Source organism: Ananas comosus, linkage group 11, assembly GCF_001540865.1.
Source record: "Ananas comosus cultivar F153 linkage group 11, ASM154086v1, whole genome shotgun sequence".
NCBI classification, from domain to species: domain Eukaryota; kingdom Viridiplantae; phylum Streptophyta; class Magnoliopsida; order Poales; family Bromeliaceae; genus Ananas; species Ananas comosus.
Window position 1 is genome coordinate 11,412,154 of NC_033631.1, and position 24,769 is coordinate 11,436,922.

At 34.4% G+C, this 24,769-nt stretch overlaps 4 protein-coding genes across 6 annotated transcripts; 3 read left to right on the forward strand and 1 right to left on the reverse strand.

Annotated features, from left to right (window-relative positions):
• Window positions 472-3,234, forward strand: LOC109717436 (coiled-coil domain-containing protein 25-like). Of its 2 annotated transcripts, XM_020243225.1 has the most exons (6): window positions 476-730; window positions 1,462-1,589; window positions 1,708-1,811; window positions 2,242-2,329; window positions 2,633-2,694; window positions 2,855-3,234. In XM_020243225.1, exons 1-6 carry the CDS (start codon window positions 618-620, stop codon window positions 3,005-3,007), a joined length of 648 nt encoding a protein of 215 aa, XP_020098814.1. In that variant the 5' UTR covers window positions 476-617; the 3' UTR covers window positions 3,008-3,234. The 2 variants fall into 2 exon arrangements, with proteins under 2 accessions (XP_020098815.1, XP_020098814.1); XM_020243226.1 differs by lacking the exon at window positions 2,633-2,694 and having other exon boundaries at window positions 472-730.
• LOC109717435 (enoyl-CoA delta isomerase 2, peroxisomal-like) lies at window positions 4,110-6,963 on the reverse strand. Its single transcript, XM_020243224.1, has 2 exons — window positions 6,094-6,963; window positions 4,110-4,473 (listed from the first exon to the last, which is right to left on the reverse strand). Exon 1 carries the CDS (start codon window positions 6,895-6,897, stop codon window positions 6,124-6,126), a length of 774 nt encoding a protein of 257 aa, XP_020098813.1. The 5' UTR covers window positions 6,898-6,963; the 3' UTR covers window positions 4,110-4,473; window positions 6,094-6,123.
• LOC109717662 (E3 ubiquitin-protein ligase MARCH11-like) lies at window positions 9,882-15,204 on the forward strand. 2 transcript variants are annotated; one of them, XR_002218238.1, is made up of 3 exons: window positions 9,882-10,659; window positions 14,293-14,400; window positions 14,482-14,610. XR_002218238.1 is itself a non-coding variant. In XM_020243532.1 (2 exons), the coding sequence occupies exons 1-2, from the start codon at window positions 10,154-10,156 to the stop codon at window positions 14,693-14,695; spliced, it is 720 nt and encodes a 239-aa protein (XP_020099121.1). In that variant the 5' UTR covers window positions 9,913-10,153; the 3' UTR covers window positions 14,696-15,204. The 2 variants fall into 2 exon arrangements, 1 of the variants encoding a protein (XP_020099121.1); XM_020243532.1 differs by lacking the exon at window positions 14,293-14,400 and having other exon boundaries at window positions 9,913-10,659; window positions 14,482-15,204.
• Window positions 19,114-22,681, forward strand: LOC109717660 (pathogen-related protein). The gene is made up of 3 exons (XM_020243531.1): window positions 19,114-19,286; window positions 19,867-20,298; window positions 22,412-22,681. The coding sequence occupies exons 1-3, from the start codon at window positions 19,155-19,157 to the stop codon at window positions 22,589-22,591; spliced, it is 744 nt and encodes a 247-aa protein (XP_020099120.1). The 5' UTR covers window positions 19,114-19,154; the 3' UTR covers window positions 22,592-22,681.

A 24,769-nucleotide genomic window follows, 5' to 3' on the forward strand; every position in this document is an offset into this window, starting at 1 on the left:
GAAAGGGATGTTTACTATGAAAATGTTTGCATAATGGTAACTTAAATTAGACAATAACGGGTCAACATCGTTTGTTTTTACCCTAGGAACAAAAATTATTGGAAGTAACACCATTTATTTTAAGAGTACTGCTACAGTTAAAATTATAATTTATTTTTATATAATTTTAAAATTAAAATATTACTAAATTAATTTTAATTTAGGCCTATTATATGGAATATATATCTTTTTAATTCGCGTGAGGGTGGGGCCCAATCGCCCAAATCAGTTTCCTTATCATACTTTCCCGTCAATATTCGTGCTGAATCACCTAATCTTATCCACGCCCCTTTCCGGGTCGAATAAAGTCCATATCCCCTGTTATTTAATAGTGTCTAACGTGTCTCCACGTGGCACTCGTACCATTCTCGAAATTCTAACGCAAAACCATATTTTTTTCACTTTCCCCCCTAACCTTTTCCATAATCACTTATCTCTATATATACACATCTTTCTCTCTTTCCCTACTTGGCACCATTGTGTACCCCAACATCGTCGTTTCACCCCCATAAATCCTAAAACCCAAATTTGCGAATTCTTAGAAACCCTAATTGTGCCCTCCTGAGGCGGAAGAGGAGATGGTTTTCTACTACAAAGCTCGGCCCGAGGTGGGCGATTACACCATCTTCATGGGACTTGACAAGCACGAGAACGAGGAGCTCATCAAGTACGGATTCCCCGAAGATATCTGGTAATTTTACGATTACTCTTTCTTATTTTTCTATAATTATTTTGATATGTAGATGTTAAGGACCATTCCCAATTGGATTTGGTTGTTGAGAAAATTTTGTGCGTTTTGAGTGTAGTGTGAGTATTCAATGTTGAATCTACGAGTGGTGTTTGATTTGTACACAGTTTTCATGCTTCGATTAGTACTGGAAAATGTAACTGGCCATTATTGGCAATGGTGTAATTGCACCTAGTTTCAATTTACAGTTTTGTTGTGTAGTTTACTTCTGTACATACATACTATGATATTAATTTGACCACTCCCTTGTCAATTGCCATTGAGCACTTCGTAAGATGAATTTATAATTCTGTTGTTTGATTGATTCGAAGAAAACAGAGGACTCTGACTCAGTTGTTAATTTGACTACAATGTGGCAACAAAAATTGACTAATTTTAGGTACTTGAGATTTTGTTATCATTTTTTGACGTACTTGATGTTTTGGTATGATGGAATTCGAGGAGAATATGGTGCTGTTAGGATTCTTAAAAAAAAAAAGAAAAAAAAGAGAGAGAGAGAGAGATTTGTTTTGAATTTTAGGGTCAGTGAATGGCCGTAATGCTGATGGTTTTCTCCTGGGGTGTGAAAGTCTCCAGCATTGATTTGGATCTATAAAGTGCTAGTGAAATGATTGGATTATTTGTTTTTTTTGCAAGTTTCATGTAGGTGAAATTGGATAATTTGTTTACTGTAGGTTTCACGTAGATAAAATGTCCTCTGCTCATGTCTATCTGAGATTGCACAAAGGTCAGACAATAGATGATATAAGTGAAGGTTTACTCGAAGATTGTGTGCAGCTCGTCAAAGCTAATTCCATTCAAGGTAATATCTCTTTTCACAATCATTTTCTTTCCACTCTATTCGTTCTCATCGCATCATATTAATATAGGAGTATGAAAGAATATTCCTCACTTTTAGTTTCTTGCTTTATAACTTGCAGGAAATAAGATGAACAATATTGACGTCGTTTATACACCATGGTACAACCTGAAGAAGACTCCTTCGATGGATGTTGGGCAAGTTGGCTTTCACAATTCGAAGATGGTTAGTTATTATTTTAGTTAGGTTCAATGTAGTATGTCTGATCTTAATTGCTAATATGCCATTTGGTTAACAACATATGACATGTTTTTCAATTACCTTATTGAGGAAACCGTACCTACATATGAAACATTAAGTTCTTACAATGAAAAAGCTCTTTAGGAGCTTATGCAGTAATAGAACCATCCCATTTTTTCTTTAGTTGTATTTTTCGTCTTTTGTTATTCCAATATAACAAGCTTCTCTACTCGATATGTTCTTGACTTGGAGCCAACATACCATGTGAAATGCCTACAGGGAGTTTGGCACAGCAGAATGCTTTTCGATTTCCAATTTCGGCTCGTTGTTATCTCAAAGATTGATTTAGATTGGTTGATGTTAATATTCGATACTTGTCTAAGACATTATAATTGATGTAACTTCCTGTTTACAGGCACGTACAGTGAAAGTAGAGAAGCGGATTAATGAAATAGTTAATAGGCTGAATAAGACAAAAGTGGAGAGGAAGCCGGACTTGAAAGGTAAAGGTTTTTCGAGATATGTCTGCTTTGGTGACATTTATGGTTCACTCTTATTAAAGGCTGCATTTTTGCTACATTCTGCAATATGTCTGCTTGCATCAGATTTCATGTTTCCGAAATTATAGAACTTCTAACAATGAAGTCAACCACATTTTCTATATGAATTGAGGCTAGAATTGTATATACTTTGTGCCTTTCTAGAATCTAGACAATGCCTATGCAGCAGTGCAGTTTTAGCTGCAATTTAATAAAGATCATGCAGTTACAGGAAAATGAACATTGTTGTGTTATTCTCCTGTACAGCTGAGAGAGAAGCGGTTAATGCCGCTGAAAGAGCTGAAAAGAAGCTTCAATTGAGAGATAAAGTAAGTTCGAGCTTTCTTTTTCCTTTCTTAGTATATCAGTTATTGCTAAGAAGAAAGGGAGCTTCGTGTAGGACAATTCCTTGTTTACTGGCACCAGATTATACACTTCTTTAAGAACTTGTTCAAATTTACAATACTGTCTGGATTAATGGCCTCACAGAAACGCCGAGAAGAGATGCAAAGGCTTGAGAAGGAAAGGTTGGCAGATCTTCGAAGCTACAAGGGCTTGATGGTCTCAGAGAAGATGACATCCAACAAACAAATTGCATCGAATCACAAATCGTTGCAGGAACTCGAAGATGAGTTCATGTGAAGCCCAGCCGACTCAATAAATACCTCTCAATGGGATCTTAGGTGTGATTCTGTGATATCTTCCTTCCACATTCTGTAAGGTAATATGTCCTCCGAATTGTGAAAGTCACAAGATGTTGAGAGTTTTGTACAGTGTATTTGTCTGTTCTTGGGCAGGCCATGATTTGTAAGATGTGGTGGTTTATTGGGTTCAATGAAAAGCAGGGTATTTCACCACTTGTTTTCTCATTCTTGAGCTTTCAAATTCTTCTTATATCTGGTGACATATTGTTATGCAATATCATCATCATCATCATCATCATCATCATCATCAGTAACAATAAAGGGCGGCAATGGTTAGGTTAGATTATGGCAGCCAAGTCGAGTGGCACAGTTAAGGCCGCAACGATAGTTGTTCAAGTTTCGATGTTGCAAGTTTGGTTAAGTGGGGTTCATTGATTTAGCTCGGGATAGTTTGGTCATGTATTAAATGAAGGCTTTTATGAACCTGGAGCAAAAAAGCAGACACTTTGTAGTGGAACTTATTTATGCTCTCTGTACGTTTGTACACCGAAATGTACTGTTGGACTCCCGATATGCAAGTTCTAAATTAATTATTGATACAAAACGAATAGCAAATAATATAAATTAATCATTGATAACCGTAAGGGCTTCCCAAATAGCTGTACTCGAACAACACATTTAGAACAGTCAATTAGTTGAAGGAGGCATTTAGCGTGAAATTGTTAACGCGACCCAAAAAAGCCCTAAATTGTTTATTGGTTGCTAATGTGAGGCAATGAAAGTGAAAAAAAAAAAAAAACCACTAGTGCTCAATGCGTTCTAACTGAACCACAACGCTTCCGCAAGAGAAATCAGGAAAGCTGCCCCTCTTTAAGAAGTCAGAGAAGTGCTTCCCTAAATATCAGATGCAATAATGTTGCAACTTGGAACAGAGATAGAATAAACGAAACTTGCAATATTTGATTCTCGAGATGGTTTGTAAAATCTGGAAGATATAAACTATCCGTGATAGCATCAAGTCAGAGTACAAAGAAAAAACCCAGCTTCTATTTTGAGCATGATAGATGATCAATAGTCAAGGCAGAATCATCAAAGAAATCTACACAAAAAATTAGTGTAAAATCATATGACTCGAACCATGGTTTTCAGTTACATCAAATAAAATTTTCCTTTATGGATAAAAGATGAACGTGCGAACCATGATGCAATCAAAAAGCAGTTAAAATACAAGCAGAGAGAGCTAACACAGTGGAAAGCTTATGAATGGCATTATTAGGTTTTTTCCAAATCGACAGAAGGTGGTGACCGGGACTCGTGAAGGTATTTTACATAAAATCTTACATTAAATAAGACTTGCTGATGTTTCTGTAGAAAATGTAGAACCTTGAAACAATTTATGACTCCCTTTAAAAGTTTATGCTATCACCTCAGAGAAGGAGATTCTGTTGGCAGACGCGATGCTATCTGCAGTAAGAAGGATAAGATTAAGAATTATTAAAAATGAAAAACTAAACCTGCAATAGAATATCATCATTGAACAAATCTTGAATTCTATGTAAGGAGTATTTGTGTGCATCACAGCCAAATATTGTGTGGTGGAGATGGACAGCAGTACTAGCTTCGCTGTTTCCTCTACTTACCATTTGATTTCTAGCAGAGTGGCTGATTTTCTCTGCCTTTCGGCCTTAAGACAATCTCTAGGACCCCAATCCTTCCCTCGAAGATATTTGTTCTGCAGTGAGAAGACGTCGAAACTCGGGTGAGAGACTATGTGCTCACAGCCTTCTGCTGAACTATTTGGCTCAAAAGAAACAAGCATATCTCCGAGAACTCTTCTAAAGCCTTGGTGGCCTAATTTTGGAGATCTTTGATTTGCTATCCTTATGGGTGAAGCAGTGCTCTGCTTTAACAAGGACAACCTTAAAAGAGTCTATCTCAACAACCTGGGATAGTAATTTTTGTTCTTTTTAAGTTTGTATCTATGGCTAACATGCAGAGTCATTCTCCGGTTATGCGTGGAAACATCATATCACTCTGTTTTGCTTCTCACCTTGTCTTTGAGTTCTTTCTACTACACCTATTTTAAGCTGTACCCTTTTCGTTTATCAACAATATTATATCGGTCAATAAGGCTTGATTCCATTACCCACTTTCAGACGAAAAGGGTTAATATCCAGTGGTTGTCCCCTCTGCATTGCTTCATAAACAAATTATGGAACATCACACTAGGAGATACGAAGTTATAGACAGCTGATTCAACCCTTTACAGCGCATAGGATGTACTGCTATTTCTTACTCGAACAAGAGCTCCCCACCGGTCAATTTATACAGACCAAAGTAAGTAATTTGATAAACCTTTAATGAGTTGATGTAACCATTGCCTACTTCGGAGATTCATCGATAACCATTACTCCGTAGCCCATTTCAGATGGCCTCTTAAAAGCGGCATCTTCAAATTAATACATAATAACCCCAACTTCAATCTACTGAATAGCTCCATCAATCCCGCAAGTACCCTATTCTCTATCTATTAACTAACTAGATACTCGCCATGAATCAGGGAGATATGTGTACGCTGAACATCAGAATTTTAGGTTCTAAAGTGAAGCTGGTAGTAAGCCACTTCATAGCTAGATCACTCAAGACTCATGCTGATGAGCACATCCATTGGTCCACAATGGATTCCCATGATCAATTTGATCGCAGATTTTAATAAACACAAGACAATATCTCTCGCGAGAATCTAAATAACTTCAAACGGATATCAGGTCATGTATGTGAAACCCTACATACGACATACCAAGACTTATGTATCTATCTCTTGGTGCATATACGGCAATACACGGCTGTATAAAAGAGTTGTACTGACTACTGAGTTGAATTAAAGGGCAGTTTATGAATATTATCTACGAATACGATCTCATATTTACTGCTATATTAAAGAGCTGTAATAATTCGAACTATCATCAGAAGCCCTAACAATAACATTCAGAATGGTGTTTCTTCAAGCTTTTTATTGATGGAAAAAAAAAAGGAAACAGAAAATTTTAGAACGGTAAAAAAAGAAAGGGTTCAATCACTAACATGTTTCTGACTCGGGCCGATTCCTCGGGATCAGAGCTTCGCCGCGTTTAGCACTCGCTTCTCCTCCTCGCTCTCCTCGGCGATCCCCACCGCTCTACACGCCTCCGGGAACATTCCCATCCGGATCGAGGCGTAGACCCCTCCGTCCCAATTCCTCGCCGCGAGCTCCTCTCCGATCCGCACCGCCTCCTCCACCGCCTCGGCGGCCCCGGCGCAGACCCGGTCCACGATCCCCATCTCCCTCGCCTCGGCCGCGGCGATCTTCCTCGCGCGCAGCGCCACGTCCCTGAGCGCCCTCGGATCGGCGATCTTCGCGCGCATCAGCGCCAAGAAGTAGGGGGGGAACGGGAGCCCGATGTCGAGCTCGCTCATGTAGAGGAACCCGCGATCGCCCCTCATGGCGACGTAGTCGTGGCTGAGGGCGAGCATGAACCCCGCGGCGGCGGCGTGTCCCGTCACCGCGGCGATGGTGGGCATGGGGAGGGAGAGGAGGTCGGCGACGACGGGGCGGAAGAGCGCGACGAGGGAGCCGAGGCGCTCGCGCGCCGCGGAGGGCGAGGGGGCGGAGTTGGCCCACGCGAGGTCCAACCCGTTGGAGAAGAAGCGCCCCTCGGCGACGGTGACGAGTGCGGCACCGCGTCCTCTTCCTCCGCCGCCTCCTGCACCGGAGGAGGAGGAGGATTCAGAACGAGCGCGGGCGAGAGCTGAGCGGATGGAGGTGATGAGATCATGCCCAAAACGGTGCTCGTCATCGCCCGTCAGAGTAAGGACGAAAACGTTACCGCGCTTCTCCAAAGAGCACATCCTTGAGCCGGCACCAGGGCGACGGTGCCGTGTGATTCCTCCTCTTTTTATAAATGGATCCAATATTTCTACTCTCCCTGATAGATATGTAATACTATTTTTTAACCTCTATCAGATTCAACATTTTAGTTATGAACTATTACTAATAATTTTTTTTTAGGTAGACTTTAAATATCACCTCTACAGTTGTGTATTTTTTACTTTAATTAATATTTTATAGTTTAAAATATATAAATTTAGTATTTTATAATTTTATTTGTCAATTTTTTTCTTAATTTTTCGTTAAATCATATATATAAAAAATTTAAAATATTACATATATAATTTATCGAATATTTATTTTTGTATTCTTTAACTTTAGCTTTAATTTTATCACTAATTTAATAAAAAAATAAAATAATAATAATAAAAAATATAAAATAAAAATACAAAATATAAAAAATGATACATTTCAAATAAAAAAAATATAAAACTACAGCAGTGATATTTAAAATTTTTTTTGGTTTAATTTCACTATCAACGTACTGTATGTCTTCTGCAGTTCATTTTGCCAGTCCCGATGGATCAATAAATGATGAGTAAAATTATTTTACCTCGATAATACAATTTTGTGCACTAACTAATTTTTGTAAAGAATAATTTTATCACTCGTCTACCGAGGAATCGCTGTAGAAAATTTAAAGTCCAAGTCAAACTAATCAAAAAGTAATTGTGCGTACAAAAAGTGAAAGAAAGGACATCCTCGGAGCGAACCACGTTGATTAGAACAGTACTACTACTAACTTACTGATCATGTGATCCAATAAAGAGGAAAAAATCTAAAATGTAGAATGTATCATGTGATGTTGGACCAGTAAAATTATTTTTTATTAAATTTATTCTCCATCATAATTATTAAAAAAAATATTAGTATTTTTTTTTTTTTTCAAATGTGAGTGTATATAGTAGACTTTCTTCTAGAATAAAATGTTATTGATTGTACGGCCAAATAGATTACACCATTAGGTAGTGTTTGGTTCGGGAACAAGAGGGAGAATAAGCCCTTGTTCCCCCCTTTGTTCCCAAACGCAGCGTTTGGTAACCGAGAACAGTAGTTCCTGAGTTTCTGGAACTAGCTGGTATAAAACTGGAACTAGCTGGAACTGCCGTTCCACCTTTTTTCTGGAACAAACTTGTTCCCGAATGAGAACAAGGTTAATTAAATATAAATTTAAATTTTAATGATAGTAAACTATTAATTAATCTAATTAATATATTTGAATTATTATCTATTGCTTAAATAATAAAATAAATAAATAATTAATTAATTATAATTAATTATTTATAATTAGATAATAATAATTATTAATTTAATAATTATTATTTATTAATAATTATTAATTAAATAATAATTATTAATAATTATTATTCTTAAGAAATAGATAATCGATATTATTATTAATTTATTATTTATAATTAATTATTAATAATTAGATAATTATTATTAATTAATTTATTACTTATAATTAATTATTAATATTATTATTTAAATAATAATTAATAATAAAATAATTATTCTTATTAATTAGATAATCGATATTATTAGTAATTTATTATTAATAATTAATAATTAAATAATTATTATTATTTATTAATAATGATTTATAATTAATTATTAATAATTAGATAATTATTTTTAATTAATTTATTACTTATAAATAATTATTAATAGTTATTAATAATTAATTAATTAATTAATAATTATTAATAATTTATTAATAATTAATTAATTTATTACTTATAAATAATTATAAATAATTAATAATAATTAATTAATAATAATAATTAATAATTAATAATTAATAATTATTATTATTTATAATTATTTATTAATAATTTATTTATTATTTATTTTTAAGTAATATTTTGATGTTAATTAATTAGATAATATAATGTTAATTTCAAATTATAACTTTTATTCCTCTTGTTCCAATTTAACCATCCAAACGCTATTTACCTTATTCCTAGGAACAACTCAATTTTCATCCAAACGTAAAATTGGTCTAGTTCCTGCTTATACCTGAACTTGTAACTATCCCTGGAATAAGCAGTTCTTACTTATACCTGAACCAAACGCAGCCAATTTTATGGTGCATAGTCAATTTTATGGTGCCAACAAATTTTGTTGTCCATTGAATCTACACAAATCTATCATAAAATGTATACTATACATCTCTTATTTATTTAAATTTAATTCAAAAATTTTTTATATTGAAAAAAAAACAAAATTGGTAAGCCTTGCGCTTTTAAAGCTCACATTGTAAGATTTATATTTATATTTATTCTATATAGAGGTGATTTTCATAAAGGCTTAATTGTAATTAACTATAATAAATTTGAGAGAGTGCCAGTGGACTAATGCTGCAGAGAGGTTTTATGACACACACACTTAAATTAAATAGAAAAAATTAAATAAGATTAGGATTCTAATGGAATTCAAATTAAATTTTTTTTTTTACTCTAATACTAAATAAATAATATAAAATAATTTTTTTTCTAATAACTTAAGCTACTAAAGAGTAGTATAATATTATTATACTTTTAACGTCTACGACGGTTAATGAACAATTAATTACATCATATTACTCAATCAAATAAAAGCAAATTAGAATAATATGTAGAGATCAATATAAATTATATAATAAGAAATTTTACACACCACCGATTGTTCCTAACAATTAGTCCTGAAATTTTAAGTTCCAAGTTTAGTTGCATTACTCCAAAAATAATAATAATAATAATAATAATAATAATAATGTCTTAGCTCCAAATTCTTACACATTTTTTTGGGAAGGATTACATAGCATTCCTCGTAACAGGAAATGAATACAATGAAAATGTCTCATTCTCTATTATGAAAAGAACCACTCAATAAAACTCCCAATTAAAATGGTCATTATCATTATGTTTATATAATTAATTATGGCCCATAATTAAGAAATTCATTTCTTTCCGTGAGTGAGTTTGGATGGGCCAACTCAAGCAACATCATTAACTCCTCCCCTATCTGCTTCCTCCTCTTCTATACTTTTATCCGTCCATCAAAGCGCCTTGTTGTCTCATTTTCTTTCTTTTTTGGGTCGGGTTACTTTCGATTCACCTCACCCAATTTTTTTTGATTCCTTGTGTATATATTATATAAATATATATATATATAAGGGTGATCAAAAAGAGAGGAAGCGAACGCTCTTCGACCCGATGCGGTGAGGGGTCCTCGATGCCGCGGCGCGAGGGCGAGGCGCGCGACGGAGCCGACGCCACCGGAGACCTGCCGCCACCGCCTCCTCCTCCTCCGGCGCCACCGCCGCCTCCGGGTGCGGTGGCGCCGGCGCCGGCCGGCGCCGTCGCCGTGGTCATCGCGGTGAGCGAGGCGGACGCGGATCGCTCCGCCGCGCGCGATGAGGAGGCGCGCGGGGCCGCGGAGGGGCATGTGGAGGGGGAGCGGAAGGGGAAGGGGAAGGGGAAGGGGGAGGAGGCGGATCGTGGATCGAAGGGGGGCGCTTGCGTGGTGATCGACGTGGGGCGCGGTGGCGGAGGGGCAGAAGGGGGTGGCGGCGGAGGAGGAGATGGGGACGGGGAGAAGGTGTGCCGGATCTGCCATTTGAGCCCGGATCAAGGGGAGGAGGCGTCCGAGTTGATCCAGCTCGGTTGCGGATGCAAAGACGATCTCGGGATCGTGCATCGTCACTGCGCCGAGGCGTGGTTCAAGCTAAGGGGCAACAGGTAAAGAGTGTTAAGCTTCAATTTGATCACTCTTTATTGTTTTTTATTGTTTTTTTTTTTTTTTGTGTTGGATTCGTACGACTAATGTATTGCGATGCATTACTTGATCTGGTAGTTTAAAATTGTTATTATCTGGGAGTGTTTTGATTGGTGGTAATGTTTAAGTATGATCCAAAAGATGCCTTTTGTAGGTTCTAATAGGATATGAGAATTGATAACTTATGAAGTACATGTTGCCTTTTATATAGCTGGTTAGTTAATGATGAAATATATTTGACCCTTCCTTTTACAGGGAGGCACTCTTCATGCTGCATTCTTTGACTTTTTCTCTTTTGCTGTGCTCTGTACGCAATGATCTTGTAGGTATTTCCCCTAGTCGTTTGACTTTTGACGTAGTAAATGGAAAACATGTTTAGTTTTGTCACTTGAACGTCGTGATTACGAAACTAATAAACTCAAATCTGAAATTTTATGCACAATTGAGGGTTACTGTAATCATCGTCAACCAAGTTTCTATTGGCCCTGTTGTTTTCTTGGACAAAATAGAAGCAAATAAGAGAGGGATGCGCCATGAAACTACCAAGCCTAGTTGCGGTGAAGAGTTATCTACCTTCTGTAGCGCAGTTTGTGCTCATGAAATTTCGGATCCATTCTTTGTGAATCCTCTAAATACTGAAATCAAAATATGGAAGAATGATGACAATTTTGGATCGAACAGGTTCACGGTCTATGTTACAGAAAAGCCAGAATTGTGGCTTATTCTAGCATATAGTGATGGAGGAGCCATAAAATTGTCATGAACTATATAATGTCACTTTGATAGTTATTCATTGATATTTGCAATTCCTTACTTGAAATTATGGTTTAAATAAGGTAGCATGTCACCATACTGATCGATCGACCATTGGCAAACTATGTCCATCAATGTGAGATCCCAAGTAATCTTATATATAAGATATAATAGGACTAAAAACTCTTAGGCTTCGTTTAGGATTGCGGGGGGATTGCGTTACGTGCAGTGAGAAAATATAATAGAAAAATACTTTGTTTATTTTCGTACGTAATATTGTGTTCCGTATATTGCGATGAATCGGTTACGATATATATTCTGCGGTCCCATCGGAGAACGTAGAAGTATATTTCTATATACTTTTACTCCAACTTCATTTTATCTAACAGCGTCAGATATGAGTCACTTCCAAACTAAGCCTTAATCCGGCTATAGCATTTTGGGTAGTGGTTAGGCCAAAGAGGTTAAAAGAGTTAAACGTGCTAGGACTAGAGTAGTCTTAGGATGGGTGACCTCCTGGGAAGTGGGGTGTCACAGTTGGTATCAGAGCCAATTATCAGCAAAAAAGGTGAGATGAGTCTTTGCTGAGCCAGGGTTATACAGTAGAAAGAGCGAGACTCTCATACTGATGACTGTTGTGGATAGAGCGCGGCTCCATTATAAGGTCGGTTAAGGCTAGCGAGACGAGTCTCACATCGCTTGGTACTTGTGAGTCTAAGCTTGATGAGGACGTCAAGGCTTAAAGTATGGGAGATTGTGAGACCCTAGGTAGTCCTATATATAAGATATAATAAGGCTAAAAATTCTTAACCCAGTTATAATATTTTGGGCGGTGGTTAGGCCCAAGAAGTGAAGAGAGTTTAGCGTGCTAGGACTAGACTAGTTCTAGAATTGGTGACCCCCTGAGAAGTAGGGGTGTCACAATCAAGGTGTTTCTTGCCATATCGTTTGCCTATTGGCATGATAACACGCTCCTTCCATAAGTTGGTATACATTGTCATTCAGAATGTTGGCAAGTGTCCACTGCACCAACCCGGCACAACAATCTTTACTTTCTATAGCAGCTCGGTGTTTTTCTCAACTCAACATTAAGTAAATAAAGTAGGTTTTGGTATTATGAAATCTTATACCAAATTACATAGGATCCATTACATGAATCCTCTTGTACTATTTGATCCTTTCTTGAGCTATTCTTCTCCTAAATTGATAGTGTATAAATCGTTTCCTAATCTCTTCTAATTATGTTATTATGGTCTCTCTTCCACATCATCTACTCAGTAGCTTAGCATTAGTTCTGCCATATATCCCCATTTAGTAGGTCTAAGCAACTTTTCCTATGAAAACTAATATTATCGGGTCCTCAATAAATTTGAATCTTATGTTAAAATGCATCTACTAGTTCGTATGGTCATAAGTTGACTTAAAAGGCTGCATGCATTAAAAGGTCACGTATATTACAGCCATCTATGCTTTGTCCTGAATGATGCATGTGAAGGCACTAGCTGGTCATAACTTTTTCCCATTATACTAGGATGTTTTGTTTTTTCTTGCATTTTAGATGTTATATCAGATCTTTTCAATTTGGCGTGCTTCATCATGCTGTTTCTGGTCAATAATGCGAATGCATTTGCAATTATCATAAGATAAATGTTTTAACAAAATAATTTGCAACTTAGATAGTCTTTCATGCCTCAAATCATCACTCTCTGTTCTTGTGGTTATGAATGGGTGCAACTGATATTCATATAGATAAAAATCAAGGCATATAGAATGCAGCCTCAGTGGGAAGGACCAAATGAGATCATATTGTCGAAAAGGATTCGTATGATGGAACTAAGTCATTCCTTTCTGAGAATTTAGGTAGTTGTTTCCATCTTGTTTGTGATTAGAGGTTAGTTTGATCTGAGTTCTCTTTCTAGTAGTTGAATTGAATTGTCTTTCCTATAGATAACAAAGAGCCGGTAGAAACTGTAGTAATATTCACTGTCTGTCTGTCTTCTATCCAATTCGCTAGAAAAAGCAAACAATGTGAGAGTAGGTATCTTCAATGGTTTTTATCATATTTATGAAGAATTAAAGAAAAATTGTTTTGATTGTGCAAAAGATACAATTGTGGATGTGAAGCAAAATTGTGAAGCTATGATGGGAATATGATCAGTAAAATAAGAGTTGCTACAAAAGATAAGTACATATACTCTAGTAGGTAATATGCTCGTGGTGTTTGTTACCTCCTTGATATAGTTTCTATTTTTTAGTTTCGCTGCATGTTGTTCGAGATATCGGCTTTTGAACCTATGCATATTTCTGGCCTTAATGGCTAATTCCCTACTAGGGCTGATCATGTTTTAACATCTTTCTTACACACTTCTCGATATATTCTTTTGGAAACAATGCAAAAGTACTTTTGGTGGGAGACCAAGAGCACCACAATATTGGGTAAAGAAAGCCTGCTTTAATTCAGTATGTTTGATTTTGATTTTAGAACAGAAACCTGATCTACGAAAAATTTTGATATAAGTATCAAACCTTTCAGTATGTTTGATTTAACGACCGCTTCGTCAAAACTGAAAGGCATTTATAAGTTTTCGGACAGATGTTCTATAACACAACAGAATTTATGCAACTCAGGAATATTCTGGAACTCTTTAGATGGAGCCTTTATGTTCTAACAGAACTTAGGTAGAATATTTCTGCAGTCAAATTATATGGAAGTTTAGCTGCTAAAACCAAATTTTTTAATATTTAGGTTCCTGCATCAAAATATACTGTACTTTGGGTAAGATCTGTGTTTTATACCTATTAATTTTACCCCTCCCACTTGTTGCAATTTGAACTTATTCCAGCCTCCTCTGAGGTGCAAAATGCAAGCTGAACAACAAGGCTAAGTACCAACCCACTTATATAGCTATTATATGTTGTGGTTGGTTTTAGGAGTTCTTCAGCTTCTTGAGGTTTGTTAGGGTCTACTTTGTCATTTTCTTCCCATTTTATAGTCAATTTATCAAATGGATTTTGATTCAACTATTGAACAGGTGCTGCGAAATTTGTGGTTCGAATGCCAAAAACATCACGGGCATCGAAGACGCCCGATTCATGGAGGAATGGCACGAGAGGAGAATCACTCTCCAAAGGAACACAACAGAGAGAGGCGGTTGCTGGAGACGCCAACCCTTTTGTAACTTCCTAATGGCATGCCTCGTGATTGCTTTCATATTGCCGTGGTTCTTCCGCGTGAACGTGTTCTAACTCCCTGCCATCTCCCACCTTTATCTCATAAGGAAGCAGAAGCTGAAGTTCCTTCCCAAACTGCTGCTTTTAGAAGCAGTCAAATTTGCAGCTCGTCTTCTGTTCTGAGATCTGCCTGACGGGGAATCCAATGTTTACGCTGGACATTTTGATGCGTGTGTGTTCGAGTTACACAATAGCACAGTTATACAGAGTTTATTTATTGGTTCTTTTTAACTCTTTTCAACTTGTTTTGTCTATAAATTTTATAGATGGTTTGGGATTTGTTTGGGTCTCCTCTGTAATTTTTTCTAAAATCTCCTGTACCGTTTAATCTTGTGCATGAATACTAATTTTGGGAGCTAAGTGTGCGCGGGCCTATTAACTAGATTGAGTATGAAAGCAATTTTGCACTAGTTTAGTAGTTTTACATAGTTTAATTGAGTGTTAACTTCTTCAATACCCTCAGAAAGGTTGTAATGTTACTCCTTCACATTGTAAAATATTATTGGTGTCCTTTTAAATATTAAGCTAAAGAGTTAAGGGTTTAAGCTTTGGATTTCAGGTTTACAAGGACATTTGTGATATATTTGTACGTACAAGGAGTATGAATCATTGATTTTATATGTTTTGAAGGGATATGAATGCGATTTTAGATTTTAAAGTAGTGTACAAATTTTTAACTTTTTAGAGAAAAATAATACGCTATTCTCTTCATACATATTTTTAAAAATAAACTTAGTTAAAAATATAAAAAAATTGAAAATCTGATGGAGAATATATAATATTTTGAAGTTTTAAAAGGCTGCGTTTGGTTGGAGAACTAAGTTTTGAAGAACAACTTTTGTTGTTCCTAAAAACTAGGGATATTCCGGTATAAGATAAAACAATTGTAAATTTGTGTTTGGATATATTCGGGGCTATTCTAAAGGATATCGTGTTTAGATATATTCGGGGCTATTCTAAAGGATATCCTTAGTAGCGTTTGGTTAAAAAGTCTAAAACAACGTTTAAATATATTTTTAAAAATAAAATAATTAATTTATATTAGTATATTTTATATAAAATTATTTTTATAGTAATTTATTATAATATAATATTTTATGTAATAATTTAATTTAAAATAGTATATTTATTTTATTATATATAATTATTTATATAATTATTTAATATATGTATGAATAAATATAATACTAACAAGATAACAATATCCTTATAATTTTAATTAATAATAGTATAAATTTCAATACAGATTAAATATATATATATATACATGAAAAAATAATTTTTATATATAACACATAATATAAAATAAAATAATTAAATATTAATATATAAATGATAAAACTTAATAAAATAAAATATATATCAAATTTAATTAATTTATATTATATAATAAAATTTAAGTATAAATATATTATCATAAAAATAATATTTATATTAATATATTTATTTATATATCTATTTATCTAATAAAATAAAAAGAAGAATAAAATTGTTCTCAGTTTTTTTAGAAATAATTTTTATCAGGTTGTTTTAGAATAATTCAAAATAATCCGCTTTAATCAGAACAATTCTGCTGGCGTTTGGCTAAAAATTAGGGAATATTCCCTTCTATTCCAGAATACCTCTCGTGCCAAATGCATGCACCCTAAAGAGAATTACGTGTAAAATTGCCCCTCTGATTAAACGATAAAAAGTGCTTACACTAACATTGGATCTATTAGTAACCAACTACAGAAGCATATCAAATCAAATCATATGGAAACATATCAAATCAAGTCACCCTCCATTCACTGTTGCTCAGCTTCCTAGAATCCAAAACGTAGAAATAAAAATTAAAAAATTCTCATCATTTTTGTTTTTTTTTTTTCTATTGTACGCTGAAAAAAAAAATTAATTTCAACTTTTGACGAAATATATACAACGCGCTTTATACACATAATTCATAATGTTTAAAACATGAATTTTCCTAAAATTTGATCGATCAAGCAATAATAGTTATGGTGAAAATTTTTCAATCTATATTAGATCACTTCAAACTTATATATAATATATTCTCTCTACATCAACTTGGTGTATGATTTTTCACCCATAACCTACAACAACAGCTTGACTTAGCTTAAGCCTCACCAATTCATCATTCCTTACCTCATTCGTAATTTGGGCATCCAAATTTGTACGGCGTCCATGTGTAGAGACCATTCGGGAAAGCGAGAACTATTGTCTTGTCTAGCTTTTTTAGAAAAAAAAAATCCTATCTAGCATTTTTTTAAAAAAATATTTCTAATTTAGTCTTATTTTTATAAATTAGAAAAAAAAAAGTAAGTTAATAAGGCTAAATTACAGAAAATCTTCCTATCAAAACTCGTTTTTTCACTTTCCCCTCTTGTCATTTAAAAACCTACACTTTGCCTCCTTATAAAATAAAAAATGTGCACTTTATCCCCTACCGTTAGCGATCCGTTAGGGTTCCGTTAAAAAAAAATTTGTTATACAAAAAATACCCCTTCGCCCTCTTCCTGTTGCTTCGCTTCCTCCGCCTCGCCGCCTCGCCTTCCTCCACTGCCTCGCCCTTGCCCGCATCTCCGTCTACGCCCACAACCACCCCTTCGCTCTCCTCCATCGCCTCGACTTCGCCTTTGTTGCCGTTGCCACCTCTCCATCCACGTCCACCTCGATTTCCTCCATACTGTCGCCGAAATCGAGGTGCGACGAGGCTGTAGGAGGAGAAGCGGAGCACGTGGAGAAGAAAATGGAAAGAAATTGTGGCCTATCAAGGGGCAAACCACGGCCGATCGAGGCCGCGGATGAGGAGGATGAGGGAGAAGACGAAAATGGCGGAGGGCAAAATGGTTATTTTTCACACCGTACTCCTCCTGTGCACATTTTTTATTTTATAAGGGGACAAAACGTAGGTTTTTAAATGACAGGAGGGGAAAGTGAAAAAGCGAGTTTTGACAGGAGGATTTTATGTAATTTAGCCTAATAATTATTATATAGGTTAATATGCTAAGTGGATAGATGATTATTTTTCTCTCTCTCCTCCAAGAAGTTTTGCCTGCATGCAAGCAAAATGCTTGGTTGTTGGTACTCGAGGTCCCAAGTTTGAATCCTACTTGATTCACATTTTCAACTAAGTCTATTTCTAAAAGAAATAAACGAACCGGGTAGCATACTATCTATCTCTCAAAAAACCTATTATTTTTCGACCGGGTCATTTTCGCCTATTATATCATTTCTGTTTATAAATTTCACATATATATATATATATATATATATATATATATATATATATATATATATATATATATATATATATATATATATATATATATATATATAATCCGTTTTCTTCTCTCTTATGTCCGTATCGTTACGAATCCGTGCTGATTTTGGACGATTCTTCTCTTTTATGTCCGTATCGTTACGAATCCGTACTGATTTTGGACGATCTTTTCCTTAGCTCCGTATATACTTGTTTGGAATTAAGATAGAATCGGAATATAGTTGTCAATAATTCTTATTTGGTATGAGATTAAATCTAAGATATCCTGTCATTGTTAGTGCCTCAATAAAATAATATTTATCAATAAAAAATTGATAGTTTATTGCATATTTAGAATAAACTGTCAAAATATGATAGTAAGAATAATGATAAATTTATAACTTCTGACATATTGGGAAATGAGAGATGAGGGAGAAAAAAATAAATTTTCACCTACTTAATATATTAATAATCTATATAAAAATTATTAATTTTTTTTTTAATTTATAAAAATAAGATTAAATTAGAAATATTTTTTAAATGATGGCTAGGTAGAAAATTTATTTTGTCTAGAAGGAGATTAGTCAAGGGAATGGTTCGGAGAGTGACTAAAAAATGGTAACGTGCAATGTACTGGAAATTGACCATCCTACCACACCCGCATTTAATAAATTTACTTGCACAATCTTTTTATTTATTTCCTAGATATCTTTTCACTACACAAGGAACCCATTTATTCTGAGCATTTGAGAGGGAGACAAATGAGCGTCTAAATAAGTGCTTCAGTTTGGACACTTGCCCTTGCCGGCGCTGTCTTGTCTCGACGCGTGGAGTTTTCTAACATAACATAATTATTATTAGATTATTAGATATTATATTATATTATATAGAAATGAATTTTTATATTTTTAAAAGTATAAGTCTTTGGTACTTATAAATTTTCGGTTCTTGGATTAAAGAATGTGCGTTTAGGATGATATGGGTATTCTAAAATTGAGTGGGTGGTTGGTTGAATAATATAATCTAACGGGTAACGATAAAAAATTTACAAGCATCAAGTGCTTGGTACTTTTACAAGCAGCATAGCCGGACTCATATTATATATATATATATATATATATTATCCTTATTAAATTATTATTTATTTATATAACGCCTCGTATTATTTATACACACGTTACAGGTAAATTAGAGTTGCGTGGGTTTGTTTCAATGGAGGGAAGTGTAGGAGACAAGTATAGATCTCACCTAGTGGGAGAGGGAGAGAGGAACACGCGGTGGAGGCACGGATCTCCTCCTACCTACGAACTCGTTAACCTTCTCTTCGAGCAAGAACGAACCAAGGTAATTAAATTCAACTAAATCTAAATCCTTTGGTGCTTCGTCGCCTTCTTTTTCTTGTTCACTCAAAAATTTAAAGTGGATAACAAATTACTGCATACTGTATAGTTTAGTCATCATATTTTTTTCATTAAGATCAATAGTGCGTAGAAAATTTCTCCATATTACTTTTTTGTTTAATTTGTAATACGTTGAATATATATATATATATATATATATATATATATATATNTCTCGGGCTCTGATTTTGTTGTCCAGGAAAATTCTGATCCTCCTGCCTATTTTAATTCTATCACACTATTTTTGTGCACAGTACATATATTAATTAAAGAAGGTTACGTGTATAGGAACTTGTCAAAAGCAAAATCACAAAATATAAAGAGGTTAGTAAATACAAGATTAAATAGCAACTACTACCGACAGTAACTAATATAATTGGCTAAAAATTTTTAGTATTCGAGATTTTAAATTTAAAGTGCAGTTGCTTTACAATTCTAGTTGAATTTATTTTTTAAAAATAAACAAAAGGTTTAATTAATTAGGAATTGAATTTCATCTGCATGCATATATGTTTGCATTGTAGGAATGGCCCAAAGGGTCGTTAGAGGAAACGGTGCAAAACGCTATAAAAACCTGGGAGATGGAGCTGTCCCACAAGACCCGACTCCAGGACTTCAAATCCATCAATCCGAACAGTTTCCGGCTCTCCGTCAACGGCGCAAAGCCACTGACGGGCGAGGAGACGCTGGCGGTCGGCAGCTACAACGCGCTGCTCCGGAGCGCGCTGCCGGAGGAGCTGCGGTGCTACAAAGCGGACGCCGAGACGTTCGAGTCGTCGCACGAGCTGTTCCGGACGGCGTTCCCCCGCGGGTTCGCGTGGGAGGTCACGCGGGTGTACGCCGGCCCGCCGACGGTGGTGTGCAAGTTCCGGCATTGGGGATACATGGAAGGGCCGTTTAAAGGCCATGCGCCCACCGGCGAGATGGTGCAGTTTCATGGCGTGGCCGTTCTTAAGGTACTGTATGAAACAATCGTTTATCACACAAATATAAATTATTTTTATGTTTTATGTTTGGCGTGTTACGTGTCTGTGTAGGCTCACGACTTTTTTTTTAAAAAAAAACTTGTTGTTTGAATCAAATATTCATTTCTAACATATTAAACTACTAAACAAAATGGTAATTTTAATATATTTTATACTTCATGGATATTTTGTACTATATATAACATATTGGGGGTGTTTGGCATAATTTTTAAAAAGCATTTTTGGGTTGAAAAGCAATTTTCGGCACAATAGAACATTCGGTAATCTTATTTTTAAAATCTGATTCTATTTCTCAGAATCAGAAAACTGATTTTGAAGGCCCTAGAATCAGAAACAGTAAAAAAATGCCTCTTGAATCAGATTCTGATTTTGGCCTCAAACTTCAAATTTTTATTTTCATTTTAAATTCAATGTTTAAATTTAAATTTAATTTTAAATTTTAATTTTCAGATTTATTTTTGAATTTATAAATTTAAACTTTTAAATTTTAAAATTTGAAAAATAGATTTCAAACTTTAAATTTTAAATTTTAATTTTAAATTTCAAATCTCAAATTTTATATTTTAAAATTTTAAATTTTAAATTTTAAATTTCAAATTTAAGATGAAATTTAAAATTTAACATTTTAGATTTTAAAATTAAAATTTAAAAATTCAAAAATTTTAAATGTTAAATTACAAGTTTTAATCTTCAAATTATAAAATTTTAAAAATTAAATTTTAAAATTTTAAATTTTNAAATTTTAAATTTTGTATAATTTTGAAATTTAAAAATTTTAATTTTAATTCAAATTTAAATTTAGATTTTAAATTATTTTAAAATAAAATTTAATAAAAATATTAATTTATACAAACATCAAAAAAATTTTGCTAAACAACTTTTAAAATTACTTCAGGAAAATCACTTTTATCTGAACTCAGCCAAACGCTCTACAGCTTTTAACCAAAGTTACTTTTCCAAACCAAAATTATTTTTTCAGAAATCACTTTTTCAAAAGCTTGGCCAAACGGTCCCATTTTTCAGAAATCACTTTTTCAAAAGCTTGGCCAAACGGGCCCATTATCTCTTTCAATTCTTTGTAAAAATTATCTTTTTAACACGTACACCATGAACTGGAAAGAGGCTGCATGTGTTATACAATTATTTTCTCAATGACTAAGCCTTTCTTTGTACAACAGAATAAACATGTTAAATAATAAACTTTTTTTTTTTTGGGTACAAAAGCTGTTTGTGTGATTGAAAATTAAGAATTTATTTTGCTTCTTGAAAGATTTTAGTGTTCATAATTTTATAGGAGTTAATTTATTTTATTCTGAAAAAAAAAATGAATTCCAGGTATGGTATCCATTCAAAATATTTGATAGCATTAATCATCTATCAAATATTGTATATTTCTTTAGTAAATTTTAAAGAATACGTCAAATAAGATATTCATAAATCAAAATAAAACCTAAATGGGTCTCACAATGATACGAGAATGTTTCTCTAGCTTGAACAGTTAATAAATAAGAAACAATTGTTGTTCTCCTAAAGCTCAAAATATCGGTTCATATTGATGTTTCTAATATTTCTTTGAAAAAGTAAGAAATAAATAACAATTTCATATTTTTTTTTTTTTGAGAGAAAGGTAGCACGCTACCTGCTTCATTCACTAAGAGCAATGAACTAAGCGTACAGGGTGGAAGCAGCTTAGGCTTCCTTTAGAGGGAACTTAGGGGGGTTACATAAAAGGGAATAAAGAGACAAAACAACGACAAGAAGAGGAGTCAGGGGGAGAGAGGGGGAAGACAGTAAATGGCAACGTTGCACGATTACAATTTCATATTTTTAAAATGGTAGACAAAATAAACTTTTGAGTTTGAATTCTATCAAATATCTATGTTCCTCCTCTCTGATTATAGATGGAAGTAAAATTTAAACGGCACAAACTGTATCATTAAGTAATTTGTATAAGTTTCGAAGCGGTGGGTCTCACACACCATCCGAAAAGGTAAACGATTTCATTTTCAGATTCTACTTATATGTAGATAAATTGATTTTAGAATTATTTTCAACTGATTGTAGCTCACCACTATTAATGCAGGTGGACGAGGAACTGAGGGTGGAAGAGGTGGAGATCTATTATGACCCAGGGGAGTTCTTAGCAGGGCTTATTAAGGGGCCACTCCTCTCCTCTACTGGTGAAGTGGAATCACATGCAACATCTACTGTTACTGCCACAAATCCAACTCAGAACACATGCCCTTTTACCAGGTCAGAGTAGTGAACACATTATTATAGTTATGGTCAAAATAAACAGGAGAGAATAAATGTGACAGCAAATAAAGATGTTGTATTTGATGTTTGTGCTGTTTGTCCTAGTTTTACCATTTGATAGAACTGTTGTGGCAAAAAGTATCTCCAATGCAAGTTATATCTTTGACGCAAAAAGCTAAAGGCCTTTTAAAGCACTACTGTGGGTAAAACAAATGTGCTGTGAAATGCTACGAGACTATCTATTTTATTTTCGAAAACTAATTTTGAGACTAAATATAATACACATTTATCTATTCATACTCTCATTTTACTACTTAGTAAGTTAGAATGGTACGTTTTTTTTCTAAAAATAAATAAAAAAGACATCAAAATATGCGGCTTTATACAGCTCTTTTTGAGATTGCGGAGAGAATTATTTCATATGATGTAAAAGTATGATAAAAAAAATTTAATTTATTCTCGTAAGAATAACATATTTTGTGGATTGTTTAGTCTAAGTAAGAAGGTGCGACATCAATTTTGTAATCTTATAGAAAAAAAAGGAAAAAGGGAGAAATAAATCTCATTCTTTTTTTTTTTTTGGAGAGAGAGAGAGAGAGAGAGAGAGATTGTTACCCACCTTGTTTATATTTTATTAATGAACATTTAAACTAAACAAGATAAAGCAATTATGTTTTTAGTTAGAGATTTTAGCCAACTGAGCTAGGTAGGATTAGTAAGGCTTAGTTTGGTACTGAGATTTATCTAACGTTATTAGATAGAATGAAATTGAGAAAAAGCATATAAGGATATATTTCTGCGTTCTTCGATGAAACCATAGAATATATCGTAACCGGCTAACCGTAATATGTAATATGCGAAACATAATATTCTTATTGTCATTTCTTATTGCAAGTAACGCAATCTTACCGTAATCCCATCTCATTGCAAGTAACGTAATTTTTCCACAATCTAAAACGAAGTGTAAATCTCAATCTTTATTATGACATAGTCAGTGCTATCGTGGCTCTCAACATCAGAGCGGGAAGTGACAAATAATGGTCGTGTTTAGTTGCCGGGCACAGGAAGGAGGATTATAGAAAAGGGTCATGATGCAGCAGCTACCATTAGTAATCTATAGCTAGTGTACGTCCCACGCAAAAAGCAACGTAAAGCAAATTCGATCGATCTACGGGCTTCCTCCCTTTGCCTTCGTCCATTCCACATCATTCCTACCGGATGCCAAGAAAGGAGTACAAAAAATTCCACGAGAAAACCCCTCCCAGTACTGGAGAAATTATTAATCGGACCAGTTCCATCATGAAACAATCTTTTAGTTTTCCTAACATTAAACTTAAAAATGTTGTTATGAACATTTTGAAATTGAGAGAGAGTTTAGATCGATCTAATAATGGCTAGTGGTATGCAAATAGTTTTAATGACGAAAATAAACTCTTGTGTGTTAAGGTTAATCATAGACAGTTTTTTATATCAATTATGATAGATTCAACTGATATATATCCACTGTATATGTGAGCATAAGTGTTAAAATTGATTATGAACTATATCCTACTAATCTGATTTTTTTGAGAACATTGTCCATCTTAATCTGTTTTATAGTATTATTTTTCTGTTTGAGATCTTGGTAACACAGTGCTAACTTTCGATTTTGTCACATGCAAACCATTTATAGGCTGATGTGGTGAACTGGGTTCAGGAAAGACTTTCTCTTCAAAGTAACCTGACACAAAAGCCCACCCATCAGTTGTTTTCCTCCATTCCCCTTCCCTCCAACAGGGCATCAACGGCTATTCTCCGATCCTACGGTCCAAAACAGCGCATCCTTCTCATCACACGGCCAATGTCCACGAATCATTTCATAGTCCTAAATTTTTATAAAAGCGTATCTTAATCGGACGGCTCGTGATCTCATGATCATTAACAGCAAGGCCGAAAGAAATTATCCCCCGCACCAAGAGTACAAGTATATCTCATCTCATGCACCAGATAATAAATTTTTTATGTAAAAAAATACTTTGGGGTTATTGATTATATTAATTGAATTAGAGGCTCTAATCTTCAGTCTGCACACTAAATTATCATCAAATAATAATAATAATAATAATGTCCGGTGCAGGGACGAAGTCAGAAATTAAGATTCGGTGGGGCCAAAATTTAGATTTGATAGGAAAAAAATTCGATCTCG

What these genes read in the sequence shown, in the direction of transcription:
- LOC109717436 (XM_020243225.1), top strand. Translation starts at nt 618, where the DNA reads ATGGTTTTCTACTACAAAGCTCGGCCCGAGGTGGGCGATTACACCATC. An exon ending in GGATTCCCCGAAGATATCTG is followed by an intron (nt 731 to 1,461) that starts GTAATTTTACGA and finishes TGTTTACTGTAG; the next exon opens with GTTTCACGTAGATAAAATGT. An exon ending in AGCTTCAATTGAGAGATAAA is followed by an intron (nt 2,695 to 2,854) that starts GTAAGTTCGAGC and finishes ATGGCCTCACAG; the next exon opens with AAACGCCGAGAAGAGATGCA.
- LOC109717435 (XM_020243224.1), bottom strand. Translation starts at nt 6,897, where the DNA reads ATGTGCTCTTTGGAGAAGCGCGGTAACGTTTTCGTCCTTACTCTGACG.
- LOC109717662 (XM_020243532.1), top strand. Translation starts at nt 10,154, where the DNA reads ATGCCGCGGCGCGAGGGCGAGGCGCGCGACGGAGCCGACGCCACCGGA. An exon ending in TTCAAGCTAAGGGGCAACAG is followed by an intron (nt 10,660 to 14,481) that starts GTAAAGAGTGTT and finishes ACTATTGAACAG; the next exon opens with GTGCTGCGAAATTTGTGGTT.
- LOC109717660 (XM_020243531.1), top strand. Translation starts at nt 19,155, where the DNA reads ATGGAGGGAAGTGTAGGAGACAAGTATAGATCTCACCTAGTGGGAGAG. An exon ending in TCGAGCAAGAACGAACCAAG is followed by an intron (nt 19,287 to 19,866) that starts GTAATTAAATTC and finishes TTTGCATTGTAG; the next exon opens with GAATGGCCCAAAGGGTCGTT. An exon ending in ATGGCGTGGCCGTTCTTAAG is followed by an intron (nt 20,299 to 22,411) that starts GTACTGTATGAA and finishes CTATTAATGCAG; the next exon opens with GTGGACGAGGAACTGAGGGT.